General features: G+C 46.9%; 1 protein-coding gene across 1 annotated transcript in view; it reads right to left on the bottom strand.

Annotated features, from left to right (window-relative positions):
• gfap (glial fibrillary acidic protein) overlaps window positions 1–26,301 on the bottom strand; it is a 58,792-nt gene extending 32,491 nt beyond the window's left edge. The window contains exons 1-2 of the mRNA XM_068012926.1: window positions 26,169–26,301; window positions 13,526–13,930 (exon numbers count right to left, since the gene is read on the bottom strand). Of these exons, the coding sequence (XP_067869027.1) occupies window positions 13,526–13,930; window positions 26,169–26,266 (503 nt within the window). The 5' untranslated portion in view covers window positions 26,267–26,301. The remainder of the gene's footprint in view (window positions 1–13,525; window positions 13,931–26,168) is intronic.
• Window positions 26,302–26,668: the final 367 nt, after the last annotated feature.

The following is a 26,668-nucleotide window of genomic DNA, read 5'->3' as shown; positions in this document are numbered from 1 at the left end:
ATCATTGTGCCTCAGCCACAACCAGACATAGGTTTCCCCGACTGTTTCAACTGAGGACTATTTGGCAATCAGAGTCTACTTCACTTCAACGGGTGTTGTATGTTGATTATCCCAAATGGGGGTAGGATGGCCATTCTGATCATGATGTACCTGGACAGCTACTGACTGCCTAGTGTGGGCTGAAACTCTCTCTGTGTCTGGTGCACAGGGTGAGGAAGGGGGTAAATAAGCCTCTGTGGTAGACCCATTACCACAGGGCACTATTGATGATTTCGTTTGTGGGAGGTGAGGGGCTGACAGGGTCTATCGAACTGTGTGCACCTCCAGAAGGAGAGGGGAGGGGAGAAAAGGGTGAGGTAATTAGAAACAAGTTTTAAAAATCACAGTGATTGATACAGTATTGTGCATTAAGTAATTGGGATTAATTAATTAATTGGATTCCACCGCCTGTAGATCCTCAAACGCACACTTATTTCCCCGAAATCCTCTTGAAATATTGAGCAGCGCTGTTAATGAAACCTCTCACTTTCAATCCCCCTTTCTCAACACATATTGATCCAGCCCGATTTTAAACCTGAATCTGGGAATCCATTATTGTATTGCTGGGAAGATGGTTTCTCATCTCTTATTCTTGAAGATTAGATTGGGCGGCTAGTTTTTTCAGCTGGCACGGACACGATAGGCTGAATGGCCTCCTTCTGTGCCGTACTTGTTCTATGGTTCGATAGGATGGAAGATTGGGTGGTGTGTATCATGGATGCTGACCCACAATCACCAGTATTACACCTGTGCCAAACTGGAAACTATCCGCCATCCACTCACTCCCCCAATGTCAAACTTCACACAGAGCGGGGGGAATGGGTCAGACACTGACCGACCTTTTACCTCTGGGATCTGGATTCACCTCTAGCCTGATGGATGTGATTAATAAGTCTCCTGCTTTAAAGGTCCGAGTGAAATGAGTTTGGCAGGCTCCACCTAGTAACTAGTGGGCATTCTCCCACACAATAAAACTGCCATGGAGGTCATAGGATGGTTGTGTGGGAAACAGAAGAAAAATGCCACATAGGAACAGGAGGAGATCTCTTGGCTCTTTGCGCCTATTCCACCATTCAATCAGATCATGGTTGATCTGTACCTCAAATCCATTTATCCATAACCTTTGACAGGATTAGATGAAGTAGAGTGGGACGAGGCCCACATGCAGTATAGACCGGTTGGACCGAATGGCCTGTTTCTGTGCTGTTAATATTCTTACCCTAATAAGAATCTATCGATCTTAGTCTTGAAAGCTTCAATTGTTCCCCAGCATCCTCACCTTTTGGGTCGAGTGTTCCAGATTTTTCCTATCCTTTGTAAAGAATTACCTCCTGATTTTACTCTGGAATGGCTTGACTCTAATTTTAAGCTTATGCTTTTTGTTCTGGATTCCTTCACTAGAGGGAATAGTTTCTCTGTATCTACCCGATCGAATCCTTTGCTCATTGTACACACCTCAATTAGATCACCCAACAAACTTCTAAACTCTAGGGATTGCAAGCCACTATTACGCAAACTGTTCTTATAATTTAACCCTTTAAGCTCAGGTAAATCTGCACTTTACCCCTTCTAAGGCCAATATTTTGCTGGAGGATTGGTGGCCTCTTGTTTGACAGAGAAGCATTGTCGCCATGGTGACTTGCATTCATTCCAGTCCCTGAACGTTAATGACCTGCCTGTTCTCAGTGGACAGCGCGTTGATCAAACACACTGAGATGCCACCACTGATTTGTGGTATTTTCTAGTAGAAGCTTCTCTTTGAAGCACATTCTGTAAGAATAGATGCCACAGGACACTGGGTCTTCAATTTGTGGCAACACTAAGTGATAGGGTGTGAGATCTTTGCTCGCATTGTTATTTTTCCAACAGGTGACGTGTCTGTCCAAGCCACTTCGTTAGACGGGAAAGTTGTATGGCAGCATTTTTGAGTACTGCTAGAGGCTGGGTTGAAAACAGCAATTGGCAAGGATTGGGGATGTCAGTGTGCGTAAGGGGATCTAAGCAACTTGTCAGGAAGAAAATGGCTTAAAAATAAAGAGAATCTTATGCTCCAAAAACTCGAACTGCATCAATGGAACTGAAGAATTTGTGGCGAGTCTGGCGTTTGGTGCCATATTGGGTAACCCATTGGTAACTGCTTGGTGTGTTCGGAGATTCTCCAGCAGTTGCCATTGCATTCTTTGCCAGGCAACAATACCCCTTTAGTTTAACTTCAACCGGTCATGTGGGTGATGGCCAACCCAAGAGTGTCCAGTGCTACCTGGAATCTGGACACAGGGCTCAGCCCAGGAGGCGGCAGTTCCACTCTCTTGGCTTGAGCAAGATAGTCAACTGGTGAGTGTCAGAAGATGATTTCAGATAGATGATGGTGTGAGATTCAAGTACCTGGCTCAGGTAGATGGAATGAGGAACAGAACTTGTAGTGAGCTGCATTCTAATTTTTTTTTGCATTAAGGAATCTGAGCAATGAAGCTCTCTCCATTTTGGGTACCGATGTGAACATCAGGGATGTACAGCATATTCAAATTTGGAGCAAAGATCCCTTTATACTGCCCCAAAAACATTCTACAGGTATAACACAAGAAGGGCAGCCCTTACTGCACCAGTGTAACATTTTCCCATTGCATACAAAGCCAGAGAGAGATTGGCAATTGATTTTGTTTTATTCTTTCATGGGTTGTGAGCATCGCTGGCCAGACCAGCATTTATTGCCCATCCCTAACTGCCCTTGAGAAGGTGGTGGTGAGCTGCCTTCTTGAACCGCTGCAGTCCCTGTGGTGTAGGTACATTCACAGTGCTGTTAAGGGAGTTCCAGGATTTTGACCCAGCGACAGTGAAGGAACAGCAATTTAGTTCCAAGTTAGGATGGTGTGTGGCTTGAAAGGAAGCCACTGACCTGCTCTTGTAGCCATAGTATTTATATGACTACTCCAGTTCAGTTTCTGGTCAATGCTAACCCCCAGGATGTTGATCGTGGGGGATTCAGCGATAGTAATGTTGTTGAATGTCAAGGGGAGATGGTTAGATTCTCTTGTTGGAGATGGTCATTGCCTAGCACTTGTGAGGCGCAAATGTTACTTGCCACTTATCAGCCCAAGCCTGAATGTTGTCCAGGCCTTGCTGGACATATGAACATGGGCTGCTTCAGTATCGGAGGAGCTGTGAATGGTACTGAACACTGTTCAATCATCAGCGAACATCCCCACTTATGACCTTATGTTGAAGGGAAGGTCATCGATGAAGCAGCTGAAGATGGTTGGGCCTAGGCTCTGAGGAACTCCTGCAGTGATATCCTTGGGCTGAGATGATTGGCCTCCAATAACCAAAACTATCTTCCTTTGTGCTCAGTATGACTCCAACTGGAAATCTTTTTTCTTGATTCCTATTGGCTTCAATTTTGTTAAGTCTCCTTGATGCCATACTCGGTCAAATGTTGCTTTGATGTCAGGGCAGTCACTCTCATCTCAACTTTGAATTCTGTTCCTTTGCCATTGTTTGGAACAAGGATGCAATGAGGTCAGGAGCTGAGTGGCTCTGGTGGAACCCAAACTGAGCATCGATGAGCAGGTTATTACTGTGTAAGTGCCACTTGATAGCACAGTCGATGACACCTTCTATCATTTTGCTGATGATTGAGAGTGAACTAAGGGAGCAGTAATCGACCGGATTGGATTTGACCCACTTTTTGTGGACAGGACACACCTGGGCAATTTTCAACATGGCCGGATAGGTGCTAGTGTTGTAATTGTACTGGAACAGCTTGGCTAGGGATGTGGCTAGTTCTGGAGCACAAGTCTTCAAGTACTACTGTCAGGATGTTGTCAGGGCCCATAGTCTTTGCAGTATCCAGTGCCTTCAGCTGTTTCTTGATGTCACATGAAGTGAATCAAATTGGCTGAAGTCTGGCATCTGTGATGCTGGGGACATCAGGAGGAGGCGGAGATGGATCATCCACGCAGCACTCCTGGCTGAAGATTGCTGCAAATGCTTCAGCTATGTCTTTTGCACTGATGTGCTGGGCTCCCCCATCATTGATGGGGATATTTGTGGAGTCTCCTTAGTTGTTTAATTGTCCACCATCATTCTCCACTGGATGTGGCAGGACTGCAGAGCTTTGATTTGATCCATTGGTTGTAGGATCACTTAGCCCTGTCTATCGCATGCTGTTTTTGCTGTTTAGCATGCATGTAGTTCTGTGTTGTAGCTTCACCAGACACCTCATTTTTAGGTATGCCTGGTGCTGCTCCTGGCATGCTCTCCTACACTCCTCATTGAACCAGGGTTGATCCCCCGGCTTGATGGTAATCACAGAATCAGAATGGTTACAGTGCAGAAGGCGGCCACTTGGCCCATCGGATCTGCACCATCTTTTCACCTCGTGCCACTCCACCGCCTTCACTCCAGAACCCTGCACATTCTAACTGTCTAATTACCTGCTGAATGCTTCAATTGAACCTGCCTCCCCCACACTCAGGCAGTGCATTCCAGACCTGAACCACTCGCTGCGTGAAAATGTTTTTCCTCATGTCACTTTTGCTTCTTTTCCCAATTACTTTAAATCTGTGTCCTCTCATTTTCGATCCTTTCACGAGTGGTAACAGTTTCTCTCTATCTACTCTGTCCAGACACCTCATGATTTTGAATACCTCTATCAAATCACCTCTCAGCCTTTTCTTCTCCAAGGAAAACAGTCCTAACTTCTCCAATCTATCTTCATAACTGAAATTCCTCATCCCTGGAACCATTCTCATGAATCTTGTCTGTACTCTCTCCAATGCCTTCACATCTTTCCTAAAGTGCGGCGCCCAGAATTGGATGCAATACTCCAGCTGACGCTGAACTAGTGTCTTATACAAGATCAACATAACTTCCTTGCTCTTGTACTCTATGCCCCGATTAATAAAGCTCAGGATACTGTATGCTTTATTAACCGATCTCTCAACTGTCCTGCCACCTTCAATGATTTATGCACATATACACCGAGGTCCCTCTGCTCCCTTTAGAATTGTACCCTTTATTCTATATTGTCTCTCCATGTTCTTCCTACCAAAAATGAATCAATTCACATTTCTCCGCATTGAACTTCATCTGCTTCCTGTCTGCCCATTCCACAAACCTGTCTATGTCCTTTTGGAGTTCTACACTATCCTCCTCATAGTTCACAATGCTTCCAAGTTTTGTATCATCTGCAAATTTTGAAATTGTGCCCTTTACACCAAGGTCTAGGTCATTAATATATATCAGGAAAAGCAAGGGTCCCAACAGTTTTGGGCTAAAGATACAGGGGGAGGAGGAAGCACTTTTTTTTACGCAGCGGGTGGTAATGACCTGAAACTCACTGCCCACAAGGGTGGTGGAAGTGGAGATGATCAAAGACTTGAAGAAGAAATTAGATGGCCACCTGAGAGAAATAGACTTAGAGCTATGGGAAAATCAAGCTGGGGAGTGGGAGTGACAGCACAGCTCCATGGAGAGCTAGCATGGACTTGATGGGCCGAATGGCCTCCTTCTGTGCCGTAAGTGACTCTATGACACTGACCCCTGGGGAACTCCACTACAAACTTTTCTCCAGCCTGAAAAACAACTACACTTTGTTCCTGTCACTCAGCCAATTCGTATCCATGTTGCTACTGTCCCATTTATTCCATGAGCTATAACTTTGCTCACAAGTCTGTTGTGGGGCACTGAATCAAATGCCTTTTGGAAGTCCACATACACCACATCAACAGCAATACCCTCATCAACCCTCTTTGTTACCTCCTCAAAAAATTCCAGAAAGTTAGTTAAGCATGATTTTTCCCTTAAGCAATCCATGCTGGCTTTCTTTAATCCACATTTGTCCATGTGACTATTAATTTGTCCCGAATTATTCTTTCTAGAATTTTCCCTATCATCCAAGTTAAACTGATTGGCCTGTAGTTGCTGGGCTTTTCTTTACAACCTTCTCTGAACAAGGGTGCAATGTCCTCTGGCACTACCCCCGAGCCTAAGGAGGACTGAAAAATTATGGCCAGAGTCTCTGCAATTTCCACTGTCACTTGCCTCAGTATCCTTGGAGGCACCTCATCGGTCCTGGTGCCTTATCCACTTTAAGTACAGACAGCCCATCTAATACCACCTCTTTTCAAATTTTGAACCTTCTAGTGTCTGAATTACCTCCTCTTTCACCATTTCCTGGGTAGCATCGTCTTCCTCAGTAAAGACAGATGCAAAGTATTCATTTAATATCTCAGTCATGCCCTTTTTTGGTCCCTAATCAGCCTCACTTCTCCTTTTACCACCCTTTTACTATTTATATGTCTATTAGAAAACTTTGGAATTTCCTTTAATTTTAACTGCTAGTCTCTTTTTATACTCTCTTTGCTTTTCTTTATTTGCTTTTCACTTCCCCACTGGGCCTTCTATACTCAACCAGGTTGTCAGTAATATTTTCTACCTGACAGCTGTCATAAGCACACTTTTTCTTCTTTCTCTTAATCTCTACCTCTTTTGTCATCCGGGGGTTCTGGATTGGTTTACCCTACCTTTCCTCTTCAAGGGAACATACCTTGATAGTTCAGGCACAATCTCTTTTTTGAAGGTAGTCCATTGTTCATCTACTGCTTTTCCTACCAGCCTTTGCCTCCAATTTATTTGCCCCAGCTCCATTCTTACCCCATTTTGAAGTTGGCTTTCCCCCAGTTAATTATTCTTATTCTGGATCGTTCTTTGTCCTTTTCCTCCAATGGTAGAGTGAGGGATATGCCAGGCCATGAGGTTACAGATAGTGGTTGAATACAGTTTTGCTGCTGATGATGGTCCACAGCACCTCATGGATGCCCAGTTTTGTGCTGGTAGATCTGTTCTGAAATCAATCCCATCTAGCACTGTTGTAGTGCCACACAACACGATGGACAATATCCTTAGTGTGAGGTTGGGACTGTGCGGCGGTCACTTTTACTAATAATGTTGTGAACAGATGGATCTGCGTCAAGTAGATTGGTGAGGATGAAGTTATGTAGGTATTTCCCTCACTACCTGCCGCAAGCAGAGTCTGGTAGCTATGTCCTTCATGACTCAGCCAGCTTGGTCAGTAGTGGTGTTACCAAGGCACTCTTGGTGATGGTGATTGATGTTCTCCACCCAGAGTACATTCTGTGCCCTTGTTACCCTCAGTGTTTCTTCCAAGTGGTGTTCAACATGAGGAGCACTGATTCATCAGCTGAGGGAGGGCAGTAGGTGGTAATCATCAGGAGTTTTCCTTGCCCATGTTTGACACAATGCTATGAGACTTCCTGGGGAAGGAATCCACGTTGAGGATTCCCAGGGCATCTCCCTCCCGCAACCTCTGGTAGGTCATAATGGAGGAGTCGGAACATTAGCCTTTAAAAAAAAAATTCATTTATGGGATGTGGGCATCATTGGCGAGGCCTGCATTTATAGCCCATCCCTAATTGCCCTAGAGTAGGTGGTGGTGAGCTGTCTTCTTGAACTGCTGCAGTGTTTGGGGTGGAGGTACACCAACAGTGCTGTTCAGAAGGATGTTCCAGGATTTTGACCCAGCAACAGTGAAGGAACAGCGATACAGTTCCAAGTCAGGATAGTGTGTGGCTTGGAGGGGAACTTGCAAGTGGTGGTGTTCCTATGCATCTGCTGCCCTTGGCCTTCTGAGTGGTAAAGGCTGTGGGTTTGAAAGGTGCTGTCAAAGGAACCTTGGTGAGTTGCTGCAGTGCACCTTGTAGATAGTACACACTGCTGCCACTGTGCATTGGTGCTGGAGGGAGTGACTGTTGAAGGTGGTGGACGGGGTGCCAATCAAGTGGGCTGCTTTGTCCTGGATGATGTTGAGTTTCTTGAGTGTTGTTGGGCTGCACCCATCCAGGCAATTGGAGAGTATTCCATCACACTCCTGACTTATGCCTTGGACAGGCATTGGGGAGACAGGAGGTGAGTTACTTGCCGCAGAATTCCCAGCCTCTGACCTGTTCTTGCAGCCACAGCATTTATGTGGCTGGTCCAGTTCAGTTTCTGGTCAATGGTAACCCCCAGGATGTTGATAGTGGGGGATTCAGCGATGGTAATACCATTGAACATCAAGGGGAGATGGTTAGATTCTCTCTTGTTGGAGATGGTCATTGCTTGGCACTGGTGTGGCACAAATGTTACTTGCCACTTATCAGCCCAAACTTGGATGTTGTCCAGGTCTTGCTGCATATGGACATTGTGAGGAAAACCACATCTGCCAAGAATGAGGCATATTAATTTTGTCATATGGAACATTAATTTTAAACACTTACTGGACTGAAAACATGGCTGCACCTACATTCTAACAGGACAGTGGCCAGAAATATTAGCATTCTAAGAGACAATTGCCTGGAGAAAACAATGGAACTGCTCCCTGATTCAATTAACCAAATGGATTTTGATCACAAGACATTGTGTGAAAGTTAGTATTCCAGCCCCCTACTTAGGATGTCTATTATGAAGATTGAAAGAATCCGCAAAACCTCACTGGGTAGGTTGTCCTGAAAAAAAGAGCTAGTCACATGACTGGCCTGCTGGCCCAGGTTTGCTTTGAATTGTGTTCACAAAACAGTTTTGAAGTCAGCCTGCAACTGAATTTCCAGAAGTCAGAAAACCATCAAAACAAGTTTGAAAGCGTGCAATGGGCCCCACCAAGACAGCAAGATTTAACTGCAACCAAAGATTTTACATCAAACTCAAAAGACAGTAAATGAACTCCAGCTATTGCTTCAAACCTTTCCCCTTCATTCTTTCTCCCTTTCTGGCTCTGTCTGTGTGTGTGTTCATCACATATGCGTGCTAGCGTGGTCACATCACGTATTCGTAGTAGTTTTAACCAAATTAGAGTTTTAAGGTTAATAAACCTTCTTGTTAATAAACCTTTTTGTTGTTTAAATCTAAGAAAACCCGTCTGGTTCTTCTCTTTGCCATTACAATCGGAGAGCAGTGAACAAGGATTCACTGAGGGGAAGCTAAAACACGATGTTTTAAAAATTAAACCCCGTTACGGCCAAACCAGGAAAAAGCTGAGAGGGAACCCCGAGACCCCTTTCTCACCTGGTCATAACAACATGGGCTGCTTCAGTATCTGAGGAGTCACAAATGATGCTGAACATTGTGCAATCATCAGCAAACATCCCCACTTCTGACCTTATGATGTAGGGCAGGTCATTGATGAAGTAGCTGAAGATGGTTGGGCCTCGGACTGTCCTGAGGAATTCCTGCGGTGATGTCCTGGGACTGAGATGATTGACCTCCAACAATGACAACCATCTTCCTTTGTGCTAGGTATAACTCTAGCCAGCGGAGAATTTTCCCCCTGATTCCCATTGAGTCCAGTTTTGCTAGGGCTCCTTGATGCCATACTCGGCCAAATGCTGCCTTGATGTCAAGGCCAGTCACTCTCAGCTCACCTCTTGAGTTCAGCTCTTTTGTCCATGTTTGGACCAAGGCTGTAATGAGGTCCAGGAGCTGAGTGGCCCCGGCGGAACCTAAACTGAGTGTCAGTAAACAGGTTATTGCTGAGCAAGCGCCGCTTGATAGTACTGTCGACGACCCCTTCCATCACTTTGCTGATGAGCGGGATTAGACTGATAGGGTGGTAACTGGTCGGGTTGGATTTGTCCTGCTTTGTGTACAGGATATACCTGCGCAATGTTCCACATTTCCAGGTAGATTCCAGTCTTGTAGCTATACTGGAACAGCTTGGCTAGGGGTGTGGCAAGTTCTGGAACACAAGTCTTCGGTACTATTGCTGGAATTTTGTTAGGGCCCATAGCCTTTGTAGTATCCAGTGCCTTCAGCCATTTCTTGATATCTCTGAATAGGATTGGCTGAAGACTGACATCTGTGATGCTGGGGACCTTAGGAGGAGGCCGAGATGGATCATCCACTCAGCACTTCTGGCTGAAGATGGATGCAAATGCTTCAGCCTTGTCTTTTGCATTGATGTGCTGGGCTCCCCCAACATTGAGGATGGGGATATTTGTGGAACCTCCTCCTCCTGTCAGTTCTTTAATGTCCATCTCCATTCATGATTGGATGTGGCAGGACTGCAGAGCTTAGATCGGATTCATTGGTTGTGGGATCGCTTAGCTCTGTCTATTGCATGCGGCTTCTGCTGTTGGCACACAAGTATTCCTGGGTTGTAGCTTCACCAGGCTGACACCTCATTTTTAGGTATGCCTGGTGCTGCTCCTGGCTTGCTTTCTGGCACTCTTCATTGAGTCAGGGTTGGTTGCCTGGCTTGATGGTAACGGTAGAGTGGGGATATGCCGGGCCATGAGGTTACATATTGTGGTTGAATACAATTCTGCTGCTGCTGATGGCCCACAGTGCCTCATGGATGCCTAGTTTTGCATTGCTAGATCTGTTCAAAATCTATCCCATTTAGCACGATGGTAGTGTCACACAACATGATGGTGGGTATTCTCAATGTGAAGACATTTGTCTCCACAAGGACTTTGCAGTGGTGACTCCTACTACTACTGACGTGGACAGATGCATCTGCAACAGGCAGATTGGAGAGGATGAAGTCAAGTAGGTTTCTCCCTCACCACCTGCCGCAGACCCAGTCGAGCAGCTCTGTCCTTTTGGACCCGGCCAGCTCGGTCAGTAGTGGTGCTACCGAGCCCACTCTTGGTGATGGATATTGAAGTCCCCCACCCAGAGTACATTCTGTGCCCTTGCTACTCTCAGTGCTTCTTCCAATTGGTGTTCAACATGGAGGAGTACTGATTCATCAGCTGAGGGGGGATGGTAGGTGGTAATCAGCAGGAAGTTTCCTTGCCCACGTTTGACCGGATGCCGTGAGACTTCATGGGGTCCTGAGTCAATGTTGAGGACTCCCAGGGCAACTCCCTCTTGACTGTATACCACTGTGCTGCCACATCTGGTACGTCTGTCTTGCCGGTGGGACAGGGCATATCCAGGGATGGTGATGGCGGTGTCTGGGACATTGTCTGTAAGGTATGATTTGGTGAGTATGACTATGTTAGGCTGTTGCTTGACTAGTCTGTGGGACAGCTCTCCCAATCTTGGCACAAGTCCTCAGATGTTACTGAGGAGGACTTTGCAGGGTTCATTTGGCAGGGTGTGCCATTCTCATTTCCGGTGCTTAGGTCAATACTGGGTGGCCCATCCAGTTTTATTCCTTTATGAATTTTCTGTTGTAGTTTGGTACAACTGAGTAGCTTGTTTGGCCATTTCAGAGGGCAGTTAAGAGACAACCCCAGTGCTGTGGGTCTGGAGTCACAGGCTGGGTAAGGAAGGCAGATTTCCTTCCCTTAGTGAACCAGGGATTTGAACTCATGTCCACAGATCATTAGTGTGGGCTGCTGAATTACTGGTCAATAACATTACCACTAGACCACAATCTCCCTGGTGCTGAATTAGGGATGGTTTTATAGAGTCTTTAGAGTTATACAACACAGAAACAGGCCCTTTGCTGCCCCCCACCCCCCCCCCCCCCCCCCATGTCTGCACCAGCCATCAAGCACCTATCTATTATAATCCTATTTTCCAGCATTTGGCCCGTAGCCTTGTATACTATGGTGTTTCAAGTGCTCATCTAAATACTTCTAAATGTGAGGGTTCCTGCCTCTACCACCCCTTCAGGCAGTGCATTCCAGATTCCAACCACCCAGATTTTTCCTCAAATCCCCTCTAAACCTCCTGCCCTTTACTTTAAATCTATGCTCCCTGGTTATTGACACCTCTACTAAGGGAAAGAGTTTCTTCCTATCTACCCTATCTCATAATTTTGTATACCTCAATCAGGTCCACCCTCAGCCTCCTCTGCTCTATGGAAAACAACCCTTGCCTATCCAGTCTCTCTTCATAGCTGAAATACTCCAGCCCAGGCAACATCCTGGTGAATCTCCTCTGCACCCTCTCCAGTGCAATCACATCCTTCCTATAGTGTGGTGACCAGAACTGTACACAATACTCCAGATGTGGCCTAACTAGCATTTTATACAGCTCCATCATAACCTCCCTGCTCTTATATTCTATGCCTCGGCTAATAAAGGCAAGTATCCCATATGCCTTCTTAACAACCTTATCTACCTGTGCTGCCGCCTTCAGTGATCTATGGACAAGTACACCAAGGTCCCTCTGACCCTTTGTACTTCCTAGAGTCCTACCATCCATTGTATATTCCCTGGCCTGGTTAGTCCTCTCAATATGCGTCACCTCACACTTCTCAGGATTAAATTCCATTTGCCACTGCTCCGCCCATCTTACCAGCCCATCTCCATCGTCCTGTAATCTAAGGCTTTCCTCCTCACTATTAATGACACCACCAATTTTCCTGGGATCTGTGATGCTGTAGGCACAGGCCTCCTTGAAGCTGGATTGACACTGACCAACTCATTTAACGTACAATCTATACAAGCAGGCCTCAGACATGGAAGGTCAGACTCTAACCCACTGCACAACCCATGTTCCTAGCCAAGCTGTTTGGAACTGTTTTCTATGTACTTTATTCACAGAGCTTCAGCCTTGAACAAAATGTTGTTTGTGTAGCCAAGAGGGGAAAGGAATAGAAAATCTGCAGATTCTAGGAACCCAGATGCTTTGGTTAAGTTTAGACAATGATATGATGGGAAGTTAAATTGAAAGCACCAATCAGCGTCGTGGCAGTTTGAAGAAGGGCTGTGGTGATTCCACATTCTTCCATCTCTGAATCATCAGTAGGGAAAGCACCAAATGAGAATGGGAGAAGCTCTTCAGGTGGGGGATAGAGCTTCACAAGTGAGTTGGCACCAGCACACTAGTTACACAGCCTCTAACTGGCAGGCAGGAATGGCAGAGGTGCTGATCTGCAGTCAATGATCCACCTCCTTCCCAGCAGTGTGCAGCCTTGCAGAGGCTGACAAGAGGGAAGGAAACAGATGAAAACCCCAAAGGAGAATGTCCCTCATACACATAGGAGGAAACAAACTTTAGAAAATAATTCAGAACAGATTATTAGCTGTTCTGCCAGAGTAATTTGCCAGATGATAAGCTGGTTGGTAATCCGAGGACACAGAATTAAGATAATTGGCAAAAGAACCACAGGGGAGATGAGGAGAAATTTTATTTTTATGCAGTGAGTTCTGATCTGGAATGCACTGCCTGAAAAGGTGATGGAAGCAGAATCAATAATAACTTTCAAAAGGGAATTGAATAAATACTTGAAATGGAGGAACTGACAGAACTATGAGGAAAGAGCAGGGGAGTGGGATGAATTGGGTAGCTATATCAAAGAGATGCCACAGGTATGCTGGGTTGAATGGCCTCCTTCTTTACTGTTTGATTCGATGATTCTAACAATGGGGGCAGGTTTTCATCATTCTGTTCAGACGAAGTGCATGCCCATTAGACCCTGCCCAATTCTCATCCCATTGGGAAGTTCTAGAATGGGCACGCGATCCGCCCAACCATGTTAATCTTCAGAGGGAGGAGACAAAAATCTAGCCCAGTGTATCTGGGGATCCCATACCTCTGTTTCAGGTTGTTCCGATCCTCCAGCAGATTGTCCCTCTCGATCTCCAGACGGGCCTTAGCGCTGTTCAGCTGGTCCATCTGGTGCCGCAGCTCCCTGATCTCATCCAGGTACATATCCCCGAGTCGGCTGGGCTCCTTCCCCTTGATCTGGTTGAGCTCTGTGACCAGGACCTTGTTCTGGTTCTCCAGGAAGCGAACCTTCTCAATGTAACTGGCGAAGCGGTCGTTTAGTTCCATCATCTCAAACTTCTCATTGGTCCGAGTTTCCTTGAACTCAGCATTGAGGGCATCAGACAGGGTGAAGTCGAGCTTCTCCTGGAACATTGCGGAGCTTTTAGTTGGGTAGTTCACATGCTTCAATCGAATCATGGAGCTTCTGGAGGAGCTTGGCAAAACAGACCTGCACAAGAAGATGAAATTAGCCGGAGCAAGGATTTGATTTATTTTTCCCCACCTAAACCACTGTAAACACTTTTATTCCCATCCATTTTTCTTGATGAATTCCAGAGGAATTTCGGACTGCCAATAACTTAGCACAAGTGGCCTCTCTGCTTGCACTGAGCTTTGACAGGTTATTTGATAAAACAGGACATCACAGGCAACCCCAACCTGCCCTTAGGTGACATCCACACACACACACATTTTCCAGTGGGGGTAATAGATATCAATCAGGAGCCAGGCTTCTGTCTAACTTCAACCTGAGGTCAGCTAACAGAGCATATACCAGGGGTCAAGCTTGATGCTTGCTGCTCTCTATTACTTAGGAAAGTCAATTTTGAGGGGATGCAAAGGGATATAGATGGGATAAGTGAATGGATAAGAAGGTGACAGATGGTATATATGTAGGGAAGTGTGAAATTATCCACTTTGGAAAAACAGATTATTTAAGAGGTGAGAGACTTGTCAATGTTGATATTCAGAAGGATTTGGGTGTCTATGGACACGAATAACAGAAAGTTAACATGTAGAAAAGCAAGTAGATAAGAAGGCAAATGGCATGTTAGCCTTTGTTGCAAGGGGGTTGGAGTATAAAAGTGTGGAAGTCTTGCTGCAATTATACTGGGCTTTGGTGAGACCGAAGCTGGAGTACTTTGTAGTGTTCTGGTTTCGTCACTTGCCTTAGAAAGGTGAACAGATTGATTCCTGGGATGAGAGGACTATCCTATGAGGAGAGATTGTATAGAATGGGCCGATATTGTCTTGCCTTTAGAAGCACGAGAGGTGATCTCTTTGAAATGTATACATTTTTAGAGGGCTCATCAGGGTAGATGCTAAGAGGTTATTTCTCTTGGCTGGAGAGTCTAAAACTAGGGGGCATAGTCCCAGATTAAGGGATTAGCCATTTAGAACTGCGATGAGGAGAAATTTCTTCACTCAGAGGGTTGTGAATCTCCTCAGACCTTGAGTATATTTAAGACTGAGAATGATAGATTTTTGGGCATAAAAGAGTGGTGCAGTAGTTAGCACCACAGCCTCACAGCTCCAGCCACCTGGGTTCAGTTCTGGGTACTGCCTGTGCAGAGTTTGCAAGTTCTCCCTGTGACTGTGTGGGTTTCCGTGGGGTGCTCTGGTTTCCTCCCACAGCCAAAGACTTGCAGGTTGGTAGGTAAATTGCCCCTATTGTAGGTAAGTGGTAGGAGAATTGAGGGAAGGTGGGGATGTGGTGGGGAATATGGGATTTATGTAGGATTAGTTAAAATGGGTGGTTGATGGTTGGCACAGACTCAGTGGGCCGAAGGGCCTGTTTCAGTGCTGTATCTCTCTATGACTCTAAAAGAAGTCAAGGGATGTGGGAAAGTAGAGTTGAAGAAGCAGTGCAGCCATGATCATATTGAATGGCAGGGTAGGATCTATGGGCTGTATGGCCTACTCCTGCTCCTTGTTACAGCAAATGCCCCCAATCGGATATATACTGATTGCATGACTACAAGTTGGGAATAATAGCATAGTGTCCAGAGACATGGGCTCAAGTCCCACCATGGCAGTTGGGGAACTTAAATAAATCTGGAAATAAAAATCGAATGTAAGTAATGGTGATCATGAAACTACCAGATTCTCCTAAAAACCTATCTGGTTCACTAATGCCCTTTAGGGAAGGAAATCTGTCATCCTTACTTGACTGGGCTGCATGTGACTCCAGACCCACAGCAATGTGGTTGACTCTTAACTGCCCTCTGACGTGGCCTAGAAAGTCACTCAGTCGAATCCAACATCTATGAAAAATTCTAAGAATAAAACTAGAAGGATCACCTGGCACTGACCTAGTCAATGGACAGTGTAAAGGCACACCCTGCCCAGTCACTGTAAAGTCCTCCTCAGTAACATCTGGGGACTTGTGCCAAAGTTGGCAGAGTTGTCCCACAGAATAGTCAAGCAGTAGCCTGACATTCTTTTCTTTTGGGCCTCCTTATCTCGAGAGACAATGGATACGCGCCTGGAGGTGGTCAGTGGTTTGTGAAGCAGCGCCTGGAGTGGCTATAAAGGCCAATTCTGGAGTGACAGGCTCTTCCACAGGTGCTGCAGAGAAATTTGTTTGTTGGGGCTGTTGCACAGTTGGCTCTCCCCTTGCGCCTCTGTCTTTTTTCCTGCCAACTACTAAGTCTCTTCGACTCGCCACAATTTAGCCCTGTCTTTATGGCTGCCCGCCAGCTCTGGCGAATGCTGGCAACTGACTCCCACGACTTGTGATCAATGTCACACGATTTCATGTCGCGTTTGCAGACGTCTTTATAACGGAGACATGGACGGCCGGTGGGTCTGATACCAGTGGCGAGCTCGCTGTACAATGTGTCTTTGGGGATCCTGCCATCTTCCATGCGGCTCACATGGCCAAGCCATCTCAAGCGCCGCTGACTCAGTAGTGTGTATAAGCTGGGGGTGTTGGCCGCTTCAAGGACTTCTGTGTTGGAGATATAGTCCTGCCACCTGATGCCAAGTATTCTCCGAAGGCAGCGAAGATGGAATGAATTGAGACGTCGCTCTTGGCTGGCATACGTTGTCCAGGCCTCGCTGCCGTAGAGCAAGGTACTGAGGACACAGGCCTGATACACTCGGACTTTTGTGTTCCGTGTCAGTGCGCCATTTTCCCACACTCTCTTGGCCAGTCTGGACATAGCAGTGGAAGCCTTACCCATGCGCTTGTTGATTTCTGCATCTAGAGACAGGTTACTGGTGATAGTTGAGCCTAGGTAGGTGAACTCTTGAACCACTTCCAGAGCGTGGTCGCCAATATTGATGGATGGAGCATTTCTGACATCCTGCCCCATGATGTTCGTTTTCTTGAGGCTGATGGTTAGGCCAAATTCATTGCAGGCAGACGCAAACCTGTCGATGAGACTCTGCAGGCATTCTTCAGTGTGAGATGTTAAAGCAGCATCGTCAGCAAAGAGGAGTTCTCTGATGAGGACTTTCCGTACTTTGGACTTCGCTCTTAGACGGGCAAGGTTGAACAACCTGCCCCCTGATCTTGTGTGGAGGAAAATTCCTTCTTCAGAGGATTTGAACGCATGTGAAAGCAGCAGGGAGAAGAAAATCCCAAAAAGTGTGGATGCGAGAACACAGCCCTGTTTCACACCACTCAGGATAGGAAAGGGCTCTGATGAGGAGCCACCATGTTGAATTGTGCCTTTCATATTGTCATGGAATGAGGTGATGATACTTAGTAGCTTTGGTGGACATCCGATCTTTTCTAGTAGTCTGAAGAGACCACGTCTGCTGACGAGGTCAAAGGCTTTGGTGAGATCAATGAAAGCAATGTAGAGGGGCATCTGTTGTTCACGGCATTTCTCCTGTATCTGACGAAGGGAGAACAGCATGTCAATAGTCGATCTCTCTGCACGAAAGCCACACTGTGCCTCAGGGTAGACGCGCTCGGCCAGCTTCTGGAGCCTGTTCAGAGCGACTCGAGCAAAGACTTTCCCCACTATGCTGAGCAGGGAGATTCCACGGTAGTTGTTGCAGTCACCGCGGTCACCTTTGTTTTTATAGAGGGTGATGATGTTGGCATCGCGCATGTCCTGGGGTACTGCTCCCTCGTCCCAGCACAGGCATAGCAGTTCATGTAGTGCTGAGAGTATAGCAGGCTTGGCACTCTTGATTATTTCAGGGGTAATGCTGTCCTTCCCAGGGGCTTTTCCGCTGGCTAGGGAATCAATGGCATCACTGAGTTCCGATTTGGTTGGCTGTATGTCCAGCTCATCCATGACTGGTAGAGGCTGGGCTGCATTGAGGGCAGTCTCAGTGACAGCATTCTCCCTGGAGTACAGTTCTAGGTAGTGCTCAACCCAGCGGTCCATCTGTTTGCATTGGTCAGTGATTATGTCCCCCGATTTAGATTTGAGGGGGGTGATCTTCTTGATGGTTGGCCCAAGAGCTCTCTTCATGCCATCATACATTCCTCTGATGTTTCCGGTGTCTGAGGCCAGCTGAATATGACTGCATAGGTGTTGCCAGTAGTCGTTTGCGCAACGCCTAGCCGTTCTTTGTGCAGTACTTCTGGCTGCTTTAAGTGCTGCGGATGTTAAATCGCTGGGGGCTTTCTTGTAGTTCAAAAGTGCAATGCGCTTAGCGGCTATGACAGGTTCCAGCTCTTCATTATGAGATTGAAACCAGTCTGCATTTCTCTTCGCACTTTTGCCGTAGGTGGTCAAAGCTGACTCATAGATGGCGTCTCTGATGTGGGCCCACTTGGTCTCAGCATCCCCTGTGGGAGTGTTTTGAAGGGCTGTTACAAGTGAATTTAGAAATTTTTGTAACAGCTGTGGGTGAGAAATTCTGCTCGTGTTGATGCGCGGGTGGCCCTTCTGCTTGGAATGATGCAACTTCTTTGGTCTGAGTCTAACCTTGCTGCACACCAGGGAGTGGTCGGCGTCGCAGTCCGCACTGTGGAAGCTGCGTGTGATTTGAACACTGTTTAAGGCGGCTCGCCTTGTGACAATGAGGTCTAGCTGGTGCCAACGACGTGATCTTGGGTGCCTCCATGAAACCTGGTGACAGGGTTTAGTGTGAAAGAACGAGTTGGTGATGCAGAGGTTATGATAGGTACACAACTCAAGCAGTCTCTGCCCGTTCTCATTCATCCTTCCAACGCCATAGTGCCCAAGGCAGGAGGGCCATGAGTCATGGTCGGCCCCAACCCTGGCATTAAAGTCCCCCAGCAGGAATAGGTGTTCGGTGTTGGGGATGCTGCTAATGATGTTATGGAGTTGTTCATAGAACTGGTCTTTAGCTTCAGGTGCGGAACAGAGTGTTGGAGCATAGATGCTGAGTAGGTGTACTGGACCAGAGGTGGTGAGCAGTCGGATGGACAGTATGCGTTCCGAGCCATTTGAGGGAGGCTCTATCATGCTGAGCAAGGAGTTTCTGATGGCGAAGCCCACTCCATGCTGTCTTGGTTCTTCAGGATCCCTGCCCTGCCAGAAGAAGGTGTAGTCTTGCTCTGCTAGAGAGCCACTCGCGGGGAGGCGAGTCTCCTGAAGTGCTGCAATGTCCACATTGAGTCTACTGAGCTCGTTGTTAATGATGGCGGTCTTCCGAGAATCGTTGATTTGTGTAAGGTCTTCCGACAGGCCAGGACACATAGTTCTGACGTTCCAGCTTGCAAAGCGAAGGGCTGGTACCTTCTTTCCTTTTTTCATGTTGTTTGGTGCGGTGTATCAGTCCACCTTTCGGGCAATGACCCTGAGCTCCAAGCACCCATTGAAGCAGGCAGACTGTGGCGGGACAGAACCTTATTGACCGGGGGCTGCCCGGTTTGAGGCGGGCGGTAGCTGTCCAGTGAGGTGCAATGACCTCTCCCACCGACAAAGGCAACCCGTGGCGCCCAGTTTCTACGCCAATTTATCTGGACTTATAACCCGTAACTGCTGCCTTCCGTGTTGTTTCAGTCGCTGTGAGGCAACTATGGAGTGACCTCTCCATGGCGCAGTCATGAGTCACAGTCCAGAGTGTCTGCAGCCACGGCATGCGGTAAGTCCATTGAGGTGAAGAAGGAGCTGCGGGACCCGAGAGAAGTCCTGTGAAAAGGTGCCCCGAACACCCAAAACATCCACGAACGGCCCCCCCGGCCGCAACTTCAAAGCGCCCGCGGGAGATGGCTCGGAGAGCATCTGCAGCGCACTGTCGGCAATGCTGCATGCCTTTATTTAAACCACTGCAAAAAAAAAACCCTTAGCAAATGTAATCACCTCTAAGTCTGCCAAATGATGCTTCACCTCCCGAAGGACGTGGATGAGCTTTCCGGACGTCGATGGTGGGCACTGAGGAAATGGCTTATTACCTGCACCAGATTCCACCCCCCCTCCCCCCCCCTTTACCCCCCTTCCACCCCCCCCCCACCCCCCGTCCCCTTCCCTGCTCCACCCTCTCAGCTCACCCCCTCACAACCCCGTCCCAGCCCGCCCCCCCCTCGCACCATCTTCACCCCGCACCCCCTTCCCCTGCACCCCCCCCCCCACCCCCTCCCTCTACCCCTCCCCCTTGCGTCCCCTCCTCCCACCGGCACCATCCTGCACCTGTGTAGGGGCCCCAACAACCCCACTGCCTTGTGGGCATCTCGGGAGAGACCAAGGCTAAGGGAGTAAACCCTAACAGAAAATCCGGAGCGGAACCCCGTAGGCGGTCATGTGTCACCTTTGGCATGTTTCCGGCAGTTCCTACAGCCATACTGGTGCCAAACGTCGTGTCCTGCACTCCTTTGGACCCCACCAGAAAGGCCGAGAGGGGGGTTTTGACGACTGGGCAACTCTCAACCTCCATAAATTTGCCCAGGCATGCGCCATGGAGTAGCCTGACATGGTCATACATATAGTATCATACTTTTCAGCCAATGTCTCAAACTCCTCCATCACCATCCCTGCATATGTCCTGTCCCAGAGGTGGTGGCACAGTGGTATGCAGTTGAGAGAGTAGCCCTGGGAGTCCTCAACATTGCCTCTGGAGCCCATGAAGTCTCATGGCATCAGGACAAACACGTGCAAGGAAATCTCCTGCAGATGAATCAGTGCTCCTCCATGTTGAACACCACATGGAAGAATCGCTAAGCATAGCAAGGGCACAGAATGTACTCTGGGTGGGAGACATCAATCAATGCTCATCACCAAGAGTGATTTGGTAGCATCACTACTGACTGAGCAGGCTGAGCCTTGAAGGAGATATCTGCCAGACTGGGCCTGCAGTAGGTGCTGAGGGAACCAAGAAGAAGGGAAAAACCTACTTGACCTTGTCCTCACCAATCTACCTGTTGCAGATGCATCTGCTCATGGCAGTATTGGTTGAAGTGACCACATAGTCCTTGTGGAGAGGAAATCCTGTTTTCTCACTGAGGACATCCTCCATCATGTTCTGATGTTATGTGGAACTACCATTGTACTAAATGGGGATAGAGTCAAAACAGATCTAGAAGTTCAAATAAAAAGAAGAAATGCTGGAAATACTCAGCAGGTCTGGCAGCATCTGTGAAGTGAGAAGCGGAGTTAACGTTTCAGGTCAGTGACCCTTCGTCAGAACTGGTCACCTGACCTGAAACGTTTAACTCTGCTTCTCTCTCCACAGATGCTAACGTTTCAGGTCAGGTGACCAGTTCTGATGCAGGGTCACTGACCTGAAACGTTAACTCCGCTTCTCTCTCCACAGATGCTGCCAGACCTGCTGAGTATTTCCAGCATTTCTTGTTTTTATTTCAGATTTCCAGCACCTGCAGTATTTTGCTTTTATTCTAGAAGTTCAAAACTGGGAATCCGCGAGGCACTGTGGACCATCAGCAGAAGCAGAACTGTATTTCACCACAATCTGCAATCTTATGACTTGGTATATTTGTCACTCTACCATTACTATCAAGCCAGGGGACCAACCCTGGTTCAATGAAGAGTGTAGGAAAGCATGGCAGGAGCAGCCCCAGTCAAATCTAAAAATGAGGTGCTGACCTGATGATGATACATGCATGTTAAACAGCAGAAGCACTGTGTGATAAATGGAGCTAAGTGTTCCCACAACCAATGAATCAGATCAAAGCTCTGAAGTCCTGCAGTCGTGAATGGTTGTGGACATTTAAACAACTAATGGGAGGATCAGGCTCCATGAACATCCTTATCCTCAATGATGGCGGAGCCCAGAGCGTGAGTGCAAAAGACAAGGCTGAAGCATTTGCAACCATCCTCAGCCAGAAGTACCAAGTGGTTGATCCATCTCTGAAAAGTAATTCAGGTCAGAGATATTTTAAACAGATTTTTCAACTGAAATAAGGAGGGGAGTGACTTTCCATGATTGTGTAGCCAGCAGCCAATCAGGATGGGCCTAATAATTCAAACATCTCCCAAGTGCTTTTTTTCCCTACTAGAAGCTAAAATTTTAGACAGCAAAAAAAAAAATTCTTGCTACACCATTAGTGAGATTAACTTTTCACTCCTGATTTATTTAATTCACTGAATTGAAATTCCCCAGCTGCCATGGTGGGATTTGAACTCATGTCTCCGGATTACTAGTCCAAGACTCGGATTACTAGATCAATAACAGATCCAAATGCTACCATGTGTACAGTTTTGCTCTCCTTACTTAAGAAAGGATACATTATCCTTGGAGGGAATGCAACAACAGCTAACTAGATTGATTTGAGGTGAGGCGACTGTTCTATGAGGAGAGATTGAGTGGACTAGGCCTATATTCCCTGGAATTTAGAAGAATGACAGGTAATTTCATTGAAACATATAAATTCAAAAAGGGCTTGATAGGATAGATGCTGCATGGATGTTTCCCTTGGTTGGTGAGTCTAGAGCATAGGGTCACAGTCTTAGAATAAGGGGTCAGCCATTTAGAACTGAGATGAGGAGAAATTTCTTCACTCAAAAGGATTGAGGATCTTTGGAATTCCTTACTCCAGAGAGGTGTGGACGCTCAGTCACCGAACATATTGAAAATCAATTTTTGGTTGCTAAGGGATACAGGGATAGTGTGGGAAGGTGGAATTGAGGTCGGAGGTCAGCACTGAATGGCAGAGCAGGCTTGAAGGGCTGAATGACCTACTCCAGCTCCTATTTCTTACAGAATCATATAATGGTTACAGCACGGAAGGAGACCATTTGGCCTGCCGTATCTGTGCCAGCTCTCTGCAAAAGCAATTTAGCTAGTCCCATTCCCCTGCTCTTTCCCTGTAGCCCTGCAATTTTTTACATTCAGGTGCTTATCCAATTCGGTTTTGAAAGCCTCAACTGAATCTGTCTCCACCACACTCTGCATTCCACACCCTAACCACTCACTGTGTAAAAAAGTTTTTCCTCATGTCGCTGTTGTTTTTTTTGCTATTCACCTTAAATCTGTGTCCTGTGGTTCTCGACTCTTCCACCAATGATCTTATTTCTTATACCCAGTGTACTGAAATAGCCATTTCACACATGCAAGTCTAGACAGTGAGGACTGGCAGCATAAGTGATCATGGGAGGCACTCTGTCCTCACTCATTGTTCTCGCATGGGCACTAATGAGTGATCATGAACTGGAGCCCTGGCTGGTTATGGCCCTCCCTGGCTCAGGGGCACTGAGGTCAAGGTACTCATCTCTATCACCACTTGGCTAAGATCAGTGAGCTCCACAGACCAAGAATCAAACTTGGGACTTTCTAACCTGCAGGGTTTCTTGTCCATTGATGCTCATGAACCTCCATGTCAGAAGGTCAAGGAAGTTAAAAGTGAACTACCCATCTGCTTGGTAACGCTGGTAACTGTCCTTCGTTTCTTTGGTTCCTGTTCTTTTGTTTCTTTCACAGTTGCTAATCCATCATGGAACTTTCCAGCCACTCTCTGTATTAAAGATGTAATTTATTCATTCTTTCTAATTTAGTTTCTAACTGAAGGAAAGGTTAACCAAGGCTGGGAGCAGGTACTCAATCCAGTGAGCTCCATGCTGAATGCACAATAGCTTTCTGGCCAATCAGCTCCAGGCAATGTTCTCAAGTCCAAATACCTAGTTCTCCAATAAATATTCAAGTGCCAAGGCAGCAGAATATAAAGAAAGATTGTGTTTATATAGCATCTTTCACAAATTCAGGACCAAAGGACTTTACCATCAATCAAGTACTTTTAAAGTGTCATCACTGTTGCAATGTAGGAAAAGCAGCAGCTAATTTGCACACAGCAAGATCCCACAAATAGTAATGAGCTAACAACCAGATAATCTGTTTTTGTGATGTTGATTGAGGGATAAGTATTGGCCAAGACACCAGGGATAACACCCCTGCTCTTCTTCAAAATAGTGGAATGGGATCTTTTAATTCTACTTGAGAGGACAGACAGGGCCTCAGCTTAATGTCTCATCTGATTTGGTTCTTGTTTACTTTATTCCTTCCAATCTTTTTCTGTTCATTTTGGGGCTGAGAAACATAGAAAATAGGAGCAGGAGTAGGCCATTCAGCCCTTCAGACCTGCTCCGCCATTCAAAAAGGATCATGGCTGATCATCTAATTCAGTATCCTGTTCCCGCTTTCTCCCCATATCCCTTGATCCCTTTGGCATTAAGAAATATATCTATCTCCTTCTTGAATATATTTAATGACTTAGTTTCCATTACCTTCTGAGGTAGAGAATTCCACAGGTTCACCACCCTCTGAATGAAGAAATTTCTCCTCATCTCGGTTCTAAATGACATACCCCGTATCCTGAGATGTGCCCCCTGGTTCTGGACTCCCCAGCTACTGGGAACATCTTCCCTGCATCTTGCCTGTCTAGTCCTGTTAGAATTTTATAGGTTTCTATGCGATCCCCTCATTCTTCTAAACTCTAGTGAATATAGGCCTAGTCGACCCAATCTCTCCTCATATGTCAATCCTGCCATCCCAGGAATCAGCCGAGTAAATCTTCTTTGCACTCCTTCCAAGGAAAGAATATCCGTCCTCAGATAAGGAGACCAAAACTGCACACAAAACTCCAGATGTGGTCTCACCAAGGCCTCAGTAAAACGTTGCTACTTTTCACCATACTATTTCCAGAGCTCTCTGTCTCTCAATGTTTAAATAGTCTGTATTTTTGCAATTTAACTCACTGTTAAAGGATTTCACCACAGGACAATTCTCATATCAGCAGAGCAATACTTTCAGAATTCACTAGGAGGTGCCATTTCCTTAAAATTCCCTCCTGGCAACTGGAGCAGGCAGGGCTGGGGGTGGGGGCAGTGGTCTGATCATGGGGGGGCGGGGTGGGTAGGGGTATAGGGGTGTCTGGCACTTAATGTATGATTAAGAGATCGATTAAAAGAAGAATGCATTCTTCCTTCCATAACATACTGAGACCTCCCTCTCTATCCCCCCAAACCCCTTGTGCTGAGACCACACCCTCTCCCACCAGGCCTTACCCACTTTCTCTCTTTTCCCCATACTGAGATGCCTCTCCTATTCCCATATACTGAGACCCCTCTCTTTACCCCCCATACTGAGACCCACCCCTCTATCTCTCTCCTCCTGTACTGACTCTCTCCCATCGAGAACTCTCTCTCTTACCCCTATGTACTGACTCCTCTCTCTTGCCCCCATAGAGTCCCCTCTCTCTCTTCCCTCCCTGTACTGAGACTGTCCTCTCTCTGTCCCCCTCCCCCAATACTGACAATCTCTCTTGCCACCACTCCCCCCCCATACTGAGTCCCCTCTCTCCCTAACACTGAGAACCCCCCCTCTCTCTCTGCACTGAGACACTCTCTCTCTCTCTCTCCCCCCCATACTGAAACCACCCTCTTTTTTTCTCTCTCTCTTCTCCCATACTGAGGCATCCCTCTCTTCCCCTGCACTGCAACCACCCTCTCTCTCTCTCCCCACACACGGAGAGCCCCCTCTCTCGCTTGTTTGCTCCCCACACTGACCCCCCCTGCTCTCTCTCTCTTTCCCCCGTACTGAGACGCTCTCTTCCTCACATAAAGACCCCCAGTTTGTCTCGCTCCCCCCTGTACTGACACCCCTCTCTTTCTCCATCCTTGTACTGAGACCCCTTTCTCTCTCTTCCCGTGCTGTAGAAACCTCCTTTCTCTTTCCACCCCTGTACTGAGACCACCCTCTCACTCTCTTCCCCCCATACTGAGACCCCTCTCTCTCTCCCCTCTGTACTGAGACCCAGTCTCTCTCCCTCACATACTGACTCCACTCTCACTCTCTCTCTTCCATCCCCCCAGTTCTGAGAACCCCTCCTCTCTCTCTCCCCCATCCCCCGCCAACTGAGAACCCCTCCTTCTCTTTGCTAAGTAGAGATTGCTGATTGCCAATGCTTGGGTTAATAAAAACACTTAGAATGAAAGACTTAATTTAGCAACAGTTAAACAGCAGGTCTAAACAGAGCACTGAACCAGCACAGACACTTGGGAAAGAGCCTTGACCAGGTGCAAACAGGTCTGCAGACTGTACCAGAGTATGGACCAGCTCTAAACCAGTCCAGATACTGTACAGTGAGATCCTTGACCAGTCCAAACCAGTACAAATCCTAAGAGGTGACTGGTAGAAAGCTGATGTTTGAAAGTCCAGATATTTCTGTACTTGCATCTGAAGGGGTAGCTCTTAGCCACAGTTACAGTCACAGTACAGACTAGAGCAAACTGCTGCCTGTCCCAATATATGAGCTGTTGCTCAGGTTACAGGCAAGGCTGCTGTCAGATTGTTGCATTACTTGGTACCTCTTTATGAAGCTGTATCTGCTCCCAGGGACTGTGCTGAGACCCCCAAAGCGCTTTCTGTAAGACGAGGTCTGCATTGACTCGAAGCTCACACTCATCTTTCCCCACTCTGTATCTACTCGTGTTGCTACAAGTTAGAGATCCTGGATTGGACTCTCTGCCTACTTTCAGCCTGCTTATATACACAATCCTTCCCCTGGACAGAGGCTGGATGCCAAAGGATACCACAGGGTCCTAGTGCACCCCATTCCAAAGCCTCATCGTTCATGAGGTTTGGTAATCAGTATCTACCAACAGACCATTCTTACTAACTAATGATATTAAAATACTCATACGTGGTCTGTATGGCAGTCCCACAAATACTATGAAAAATAAATTAGGATTAAACTGATTGACTATGGCTGTTAAGGTCAATGAAGCCTCTGCCATGGATGGGTTCCATAGGCTGGATTTTCAATAGATGTAAGATTGACGAGGTAGATCGGCCACCCTACAGAGAG

The sequence above is a fragment of the Heterodontus francisci genome, chromosome 33 (genome assembly GCF_036365525.1).
Source record: "Heterodontus francisci isolate sHetFra1 chromosome 33, sHetFra1.hap1, whole genome shotgun sequence".
Classification (NCBI taxonomy): Eukaryota; Metazoa; Chordata; class Chondrichthyes; order Heterodontiformes; family Heterodontidae; genus Heterodontus; species Heterodontus francisci.
This window is presented reverse-complemented; position numbering and strand designations above follow the sequence as displayed.